Below are 9,726 nucleotides of genomic sequence, written 5' to 3' on the forward strand. Positions count from 1 at the left end.
TTGCGGCCGGTCGCAGCTTGGAAACATTTGCGTGGCAACGACGTCGCGACCACCGGCCAACGTTCTGCGGACGGACCGGTGCTCGACTTGGCAAAATCAAAAAGGGGGGGCTCCATTAACTTGAGCAAAAAGAACGTCCCCAAAACTTGTTTAGCGATATAACGATAACGCTTAATAATAGTTGAGGGACACTAAAACGTCTGAAAATCGGTTGGGTCCCCCCGTCTCCCTGCGTCCCCCCTCAAAGCAAGCACTCGGGACGACGGGTCCGGGACCGTTGTCGCGCCGGTCCGGACGTCCGAAGTAATATCGAAGCGTTTTAATTGACGTAGGTCGTGCCGTGTCGCGTCGTAAATCGCACGCGCTCGTAATTGGTACCCGAACACGTGCACCGTTCGGACGATGAACTGCGCAAGCCGTCCGCGGTCGGGAAACAACAACAACCGCGACGATAACGATTTACTCGCGGAATAATGAAAACTAGTCGATCGTCACACGTAGAGCTTGTAAACGGTAGTAAATCGGTCCAATGTTTTCGGGTACTAGCCGCTCTTGCGCGATCGATATCGTCGTGCAATTTTCTAGTCCGCGTTCGTGCCGGATGTTCATCAGCGGAGCACAGCGAATAAGAACACATAAAATGCATAAGTCTCGTAGCAGAAGTGTCCGGACCAGTTTAGCAGGTCGTGCGCAAAACGAGCGTACAAACGCGTAAGCGGAATGACGACGACGAAGGCCGAGGAAAATACGATTTTAAAATTTTGGAAAAAAATCATTACTACCTTACAACACGCATACGAATATAATAAAAAAAATGTTATTAATCTCTACGGTAATTCTAAACGTCGTCTTGTTGGAATCATAACTCTAAGCAACCATTGATAATTTAATTAAAGCGAACTTTGCAGGTCGTGTCTGTGTGTGAGGAACACGACCCGTAGACACGCCTGTACGTCTTATAAACGACATGGGATAGTATACGACCGACTTATACTACGAATATAAATATACCGAAATGGAAAGAAAAAATTGTTAGGGATGACGTTCAAAGTGAGTAGTAACATTACAAGGATTAATACGGTGAAATAGAATTAAAAGTGCTGTTTGTATTTTCCAATGCACGTTGACTGGAAGTCAATGCACGGTAAACGTTTAAAAAAAAATATCAAACCGAAACGGATTGCAGATACTGTATCAAATACCTACAAGAAAACATACTTCAATGTCACATACCAAACTTTGAACAGAAAAATAATATCTACTCCGGTTTAAATTATCGTTGTGGAATAGAACATAGCCAATGAACTAATGGCTATAATTAAATGCAACATATCGTTGACAATATCAAATTCGTTTACAACATCTTATTATAATAATATTATAATTTCTACTTATGTACACGTGTAAATACCATATGCTTATGTTATTATTTATTTCTTACGTAAACCTATCACTAATATTATATGTATTTGTTAAATGAAAAATGATTTCGGTACACGTACAACCACGCAGGTATGCGTAGAACAGTTCGTATGACTGCGAAATATATTCTTAAATATTAAAATAACGCTATTAACAGTATTTCCTGACATCTAGTTAGTGTATTATGATTTTTTTTTTCAAAGGAATGAATTATGTAGACAAGTTTTAAATTAATGACATTCGAGACATATAATTTAACGTTCATTTTCTTGTGAGAACTGCTGTGCGCTTTTTTAATATTCTAAATATAATTTCATAAGACTAGCGTAAAACTAAAATCAAATTTGTGTATCGTAAGATGTGAAATATTGCGTTTGTAATTGAATCGTCCGGTGTTATGAACCATCGTGGCCCGAGTTCGTGTTTTATGCGAATAAACTTTGTTGTAAATTTTAATATTAGTAGAATATACGTACTCAACAGTTAATCAAAATAATGTATCTTGTTGTCAAAAACTAAAATTAAAATTAAATATTACTTATTTTTTATCTTATTATGCTACTATTGCTGCTATTTGCTACTATTTCATAGGTCAAAAATTAATTCAAATATTTTTAGTTTAAAAATATCTTTAATCCATTAACTTTTTTCCTACCATCGGTATATATACAATGCATATTATACACACACACACACATATATAGGTACAACTATTCCGATTAAAAATCAACACTATGTGTTTCATTCGAATCATGAATGCGGTGCAATATATATAGGTTATAACCCAAAGGGTTCATAATAATTAATTAACAACGATAGATCACCTGTTTAGTTTATACTCAAAACGTGTTACGGTGCGTAAGCATTAAAAACGCAACGACCTACCGCAAGAGATGACATAAGTTTATTTTTAAATACGCGTGTTGTTTTATGGATGTATGTATAGACATTTTTTTTTTTTTTTTAATTTTTATTTGTTCGCGCTCGGTTAACGCTACGCGGTTTTATAATTACGGACATAATAAATGACGTACGTGACCGTAAAACTACTACAACTTGTTGGGCACTATTAAACGAAAACCAGACCGGTGTTTTACCGGTCCAAATATAAAATCGCGACAACCCTCTGTGGTTGAATTTTGGCAGTTATCGCGGAACTTATGCATGTACACCGATTCGCTTAGTTCAATCACGTCGTTAAAAAACAACGCAACCGTCTTGTTCATACGAACAGTACTGCGCACCACGTTGCGACAATGCGATTGAAAACACGAAAGTTCTCGGCTGGCGGCGTTCGTCTGGAACACATTGATCGAGGGTCGAATACTTTTGTGCGGACGAACCGTAGGATTTGCGAGATTTTCAACTGAAGACGATCCGGCAGCATGAGGTAGCGACGAATTTTGCCGGGGGCCGAGGAAGACAACGCGAACGCCGCGTAGAAAATCCGAGCACTAGACCTCCGAAGTACCGAGAGCATTATTCTTACTAAGCAACGAACAAAGCACTTGAGTTCGTTACGAAGTTGTACGTGTCGGCGAGTACGGGCACGTAAGTTATCTCTCTCGCAGCGATAACTCGAACGACGAGTGTAGAGGAAAGGACCGAAGTGAGACGAAAATGATCATGCGGATTTCGAAGAAAAACCTCTTGTACGTGTTGTACGTTCACTGTAGTCCGTGAGTTTAAAACAATCTAGTCCGATAACGTTGTTCTGCGAAATCGTTATCCGACAGTAAAATTAAGAGATTGCATAATATCCGATACCGTTGAAAAGATCCGTAAGAGAACGTAAAAAAAAACGCCAAGACTGAGACGAATTACCGCAAAGAAAATATTTACGACTTATAATATAAGTATATATAATATAAATTTGAAGTAATTCGATGGACGATTTGAACATCCGAAAATCGATTGGTGTCACGTGGTTATCAATATGAATTGTCCAAAAACGCGATACACTGCACGTGAACACGTAAAAATCACAAACACGTCAGACATCACGGTAATCTCGAGAAGAAGTAAAGTTGAAATAACGAATAAGTTAATAATAATAAGTTAAGGTCAAAAAAAAAAAAAAGGATTTGTTGTGAGTACGGCGAATGGATTACGATGCGGGGAGTGCGACCGACTCCCCAATGGATTGGCCGCGATCCGTTTCGTCGCAACAGTTATTAGTGCTTCGGAATGGTGAGTTGGTGGCGACGAGTTCCGAATTCGGAAAACACCAAAACACGGTTAAACGTTTCGTTAAATAGGAAAAAAAAGAAAAGAAAAACGGTAGTAACTGTTGGGCTGCTTACGTCATGTCGATCCGGCGCGCTCGTGTCCGGACGAGTTTTCGATGCACGTGCGCCGGAGACCACGTGTTTACCGGGCGGTTGCCGCGGAGGTGGCAGTGAAGACGTGTTATATCTGCTCGCGCGATCGGTTTCACTTCGAAGCGTACCCGGACGCGCGGGCGCGCGCGCACAAACACTCGGAGCGAAACTTTGCACGCGCACAAAACACTTCGCGACGGCTAACGGGGTCTTGCGGAGTGTGTGCGAGAGAGAGAGAGCAAATCGAAGAGGGAGATTGAGAGCGAGAAACGAACACGAGATCACGGCACGCGGAGGGCGCGCTGCACACGGCGGTACCACAATACAACACGTCGATAGTTTGCCGGCAACTGAGAGCCCGCCGACGTACTACACACGCACCGCGCGATACACACACGCACACATACGCGCGCTGCTCGTTCACCACACACACACACACACACGCACACGGGCACACACGCGCGCGCTAGACCCCTCCGCCCCCGTTCGGCCGAAGAGTGGCTCTGCTCACCCGCACCTCGCGCGCGCGCTACTCCTTCCGGCACACCACACACACCACACACACACACGCATATACACACACGCGGCACGAGTCGAAGAGCATCCCCCCAACACCACCACCATCATCACCACCACCATCGCCGTCACCGCCAAACTTCACCCCGACCCCGTCTCAAGACGGGACCCGCTGAAGTCCGGGGCTGGTGCGATTTTCCCAAAACGCCACGTTGGATTATCGGTAATGATAACGCCGTCACACGCGCGCCAGGACGACGAGGAAAACAACACGAAACGCGGTCCTCGCGCACTACCTGCATCCGGATTCGTAACCGAAGGGTCCTTGAACGCGTACGAGTTCATCGTACGATTGTTGTTGTGACCGCGAATCAACGTTTTACCGTTCACGCGTATTCGTAGATTTGGCACAAGTGCTTTTGCAAGGCTCGTCGTACAGTTTCCTTTCAGACGTGTGTGCCGCCACATAAGAACTTTAACAAATTTACACATGGAACGTTTAGGCGTAAACGAAAGCCAAATGACCCGCTGTAAAAATGTTCAAATCAACATTTTACTCGATTTTAAGTCAAATATTCGGTTGGATCGATTAATATTCGTACAAGTTTTTCCGGACAATCGTGTTCAATGCGTCTAATTACCGTGTAAACCCCTGCCGCGCAATATCATAGTTCTGCGGAATTCTGTTCCGAATTCATTTTCCCGCAGTTGTTTCGCTTCATGTGTCATAATACATTTGTCGGACCGCGTTTCGCCGTCGGCATGCAAAGTACTATTATTTTTAATTGTTACACGCGTAGAGATACATTGTTCATTCATTGCACAGAACCCATACGGCGGGCGAATCTCATCGGCTTCGACATAAGGCGCGTTCTCGATTTCGTCTGGCAGTGTATTTTAGAGGACGAACAAGATTTAATGGGATAACAATCGACCGTTTCGCAGGATTGTTCTAATTACGTTACTGGACGCGCAACCCCACTCGATTCGGAAAACGAACTTACGACGGGTAAACAATTTCGTAAACGCGTTTTCGTGCATCCGTTGGACGACACGTGAGCCAAAACTCGCGGTCAAGTCATCCAACACGACTATACGTGGAAACAATCGCACCGTTTATGCAAATCAGTACGAACGGTCCGACGTGTTACTTCGTAAAATCACCTTTACGCGATTGGAAACGTTAATGTTCCGATGACCATTAAATAAACGCTGGTAGTTGTAACATCAATGTTTAACGAAGTCTAAATTTATGCTTCGTTCAGATACATTACCACGTATGATATTATTTACATTCACTGAATACATTTTTTCTTGAGTACACGTCATTCATCCGCGTTCATCCCCCCCCCCCGCCACCTTACTGGATATAATTTCGTCTTCTTAAATCACACACAGAATACCGTATTTAAAGGGCAATAAAGTAGTTTGATGTGTTTTATCCGACCTTCGTCCACCGGTTGAATAAACAGAATCCACACCCACACTTTTGCGAGTCGCCGCGGCGCGCCATTAACTTTTATATTATTTTCCTGTACACAGTTTCATTTTGCTGTGTCAGCTCATTTGCTTCGCCGACCTGTTTGAAAAATAAAATTGCTACCGATTTTATACCTATAGATTTAAAAATTTTATGTCTACAGAATAATATATATTTTAAAGTTTCATTTCGCCACCATAGTGTATTTTAACGCAAATGTTTATGTCTTATAAGTACAACGAAATTCGGTATTCTTCGGTGACAAAACATACGAAACTGATGAAACATTAAAATAAAACGATATTTCAATAAAATTAAATTTGTGAAAATGCCTGCGCTCACGAGTGTGTATTGATGAATACCTCAGTTGAAATAATAATGTCGTACAAGGACAGCAAAAACCGTATTGTAGATTGTAATTTCATCAGACGCGAACAGTGTTTTGCTCATTTCGTTTAAAGTAATATTGTCATAATTTAGTATTTCCCGGAGCGGTTGTGAAAACAGATTTATTACACTCCGCTGATACCCACGCATTATACACCGCATTATACACGAAACCATAAACATTATTGCTTACCTGACTGTATAATATAATATCATATTTATAACGTTGTTCAAAATTAATATCGGTGACGAAGAATATTATCCCGGTAGTTAAAATCTGACTTTTGTATGAAAATCATGTTTTACACAGATAGCTCTCGGCGATTCGATGCATCCATGTCGATTTCGAACTAAAACCTTGTGATTGTCGACAAGGGGGTAAATAATGGTATGACACGAGGACTCATCTCGTTGCTTTTTTTCGCTATGGTCCGATAAAAAGACTTATAATGTAGGAAATCAGAATTATGGAAAAATGTATTCGTGTTTTAAAACATTCAAGCACTGGTAAGTTACATTAATAGGAAATTACATAAAATTATAGGTTTATCACTGAATCTTGACCACTGGTATAATAATTTCTGCATTCATTATTTTTTCCATCTTTGAATCTTTTACCATCCATATGCGTTCAAAAATCATATACTGCACTATACAGTACATTGAGCCAGTGAATAAAAACTATCTTGTTGGTTTATCTCGTACATTCATATAACACACAATTAATATGGTAAACAATGCAAGCCATCTCGGTAGGCTTTATTAACAGTGTGTTCATAAGTCAAAACCACTATTATTTCCATAGTTTGATGACGAAATTTTTGTAATTGACGCATTTTGACCTTGCAGTGGTCATAAGTCTTAATCAGTATCTCGTCTAATAAATTTCACATTATTGTATTAATAGTTGAAACGTTTATGTTTTATCGTTTTTATCGTTAATTCACGTACCATTGTTTCAGACTTGTTAAGGATGAAGTATTCATGGGAATAGGAGGTTTTACGGCTCCTATCATTTACAGAATCTCGAGGGATATCTTGATACGTCCTAATTTGTCGATATGATCATAGAGCAATTTGAAAGCCACAATTTAGCCAATGTCATAGTCATATGCAACAGACTAATAGTAATAAGATAATACACAAAACATTTAATTAATATATTACAGAGAAATATAAATAAAAACAAACCAAAGTAGAAAATTTAATAATACGAGTAACATTCATTGAGAGTATTTATTATGAGTAGTATTATTAATAAAGTAACAAAGCCATTTATTTGGTAATAGAGTTTTATAGCCATTATTATTTTTACTCAGTGTAATTAATAACTTCAACTATTGTTGTATTTAATATACAGTCTATTGAATGAAACTCAACTGTTTCATCTATTCCATCGACAGTTCAAGTTTAACCGTTTAATATGAGAAACGTTAAAAGCATTTCTGAATGAAATAAGTTTGATTAATAAGTGAATATTTATAAAAATAGTATTTATATAGTTGGACGACAAAAATCCTTAATGCGATATATTGAATTTTTAATGATTCAATTTTTGCAAAAAAAAAAAAAAAAAATTAAATTTGAGAAAATCTGTGCCTGCAAATAGTACTTTGAAACTATAAAATGTCTTTAACTAAACAACATATACTATTTAATAGAAATTCATGGAAACATCCGATTTCGTTATAACGAATTTCGTTATTACATTTTTTCACACATATACATCATTTTTGTGACTTTTCAGTAAAACTTTTATTTCGCTACAAAAAATACCATATGTAAAATCTTCTATCCATTTTTCAAAACTAAAATAAAAAATAAATAAATATGTTATGAATTTTGAATTTTAAAAATGTAAAAAACAAAAAAAACCAGTGTATACCATAAAACATTTAACAACATACTATACGCTGAATACGAATTCACGTGAAAAACGTTAAAGTTAAACAATAATTCGAAAAAAAAATGGCAATAGAAATACGTAAGTACGTAAAAATTACTCTCGACCTTTCCGTTGGACAAATTTAATAATTCAATTCTATATTGGAACAAGTATGCCCAAGCATTTTCAATATACGGGAAGGAAATTTTAATTATGTAAATACAAGGCGGACTGTAATAAAAAATTAAAAAAATATTTTCACTTGGCCTTCGGGTAAACCATCAACAATGTTTGTGTTGTTGTGTTCGTGTGGGTGTTTGCTTTTAAAATTAACTCCTTCGAACCGTTGAATTTGACGATTCGCAGATACATAGTCACCATTGTATATTACACAGAACAAATTTTATTGTAATGTTGTTTTGCGGCGATGTCGTTTGCACCGGTTAAAAGTGAATTTGGAATTCAATTACACGAAATATGTGTCGGTGAAAAATTCGAGACTCTCATGGGAGGTGCAGTAGGTGCAGTACTCACACGTTGCGACCAACGTGATAAAACCGGATAGTTGTTTAATATAAAATTTATATTCGAGCAAAAGAAATTAAATTGGACATTTCCAGGTTGTGCATATAATTATTGTATACTATTATACCTATAATATAGTTGTGAGTAGAGCACGCTTATAATAATAAAACTAAAAACGAATCATTCGTTTATAACGCACGTTAACAAAAAAAAAAAAAAATAAAAATGTCACTGTAAAAGATGGGTACGTAATGATAAGTACTATAATATAGTAAGTATATTATTATATTATTAAGTATATTATACTTACGTATGCGGTTTTTCGACTTATGCAAATCGATTAAGTAACTATCTATATAGTTTTTGCATTCAAATCAGATTTGATATTCGACGATATCAAACGCAAATCGTTATAAATACATTTCATTGGTTTTCAACATGTTATTTCACCGAAAATGTATATTTATATATGAGCTTATAGATAAATATTACTTCATTATACTGTTTCAGAAAAAGTCGACAAAAATTTCTAGGAGTATAAGAATCTTCCTTTTTAAAAAATTGAAAAAAAAATTAAGGTAGCTTTTGAGGAATTCAAATAAAATTTTGTTTCGAGATTAAGACTCGAGAGTTCATACATGTTTACCGTCTTAAAACACGTAACTACGAGACTTTAAAATCTAATACGATGAAAAACATTTGAAAATACCTATTTTAAACAAAGTGCCAATGATTATTTTTTGATACATTTAAAATTAATTTAATATTCGAATCTAAATAATGATTATAAATATTTTTATAATTATTGTTCTCCATACATCTATAATTGCATTTTTCGTAATGATATTATAAACGAAAGAACTGTTATAACATGTAAGTTATAATTTCTAATTTTAGGCTATGAAAATAAAAAAATGTATTAATTTAAACATTAAAAAGATACACGGTCACGGTTCAGTAATTAATTTTTGGATTCAAACAAAAAAAAAACAACTTTATGAATTCGGTGTTCACTGTCAAACGAGTAAAACTTAATTAAAATAAAAGTGGCCAAAATAATTAAAAATAACAGTGGGTTATGGAGAAATTCCTATCCCGTAAAATACGTTTATGGACACACGAAAAATACGTTATGGTGAACTATACATGTATGGTGTTTCTTATTCAAACAAATTTCAGCCTACGGCTAT

General features: G+C 37.1%; 1 protein-coding gene across 4 annotated transcripts in view; it reads right to left on the minus strand.

Annotated features, from left to right (window-relative positions):
• Positions 1 to 4,097, minus strand: part of LOC112682925 (collagen alpha-1(XVIII) chain-like) — a 420,302-nt gene extending 416,205 nt beyond the window's left edge. For all 4 annotated transcript variants that reach the window (XM_025553701.1, XM_025553700.1, XM_025553702.1 and 1 more), the window contains exon 1: positions 3,726 to 4,097. In XM_025553701.1, the coding sequence (XP_025409486.1) occupies positions 3,726 to 3,730 (5 nt within the window). In that variant the 5' untranslated portion in view covers positions 3,731 to 4,097. The remainder of the gene's footprint in view (positions 1 to 3,725) is intronic.
• Between the last annotated feature and the right edge of the window lie 5,629 nt (positions 4,098 to 9,726).

Source organism: Sipha flava, unplaced genomic scaffold (genome assembly GCF_003268045.1).
Source record: "Sipha flava isolate LNK unplaced genomic scaffold, YSA_version1 215_pilon_pilon, whole genome shotgun sequence".
Taxonomy (NCBI): Eukaryota; Metazoa; Arthropoda; class Insecta; order Hemiptera; family Aphididae; genus Sipha; species Sipha flava.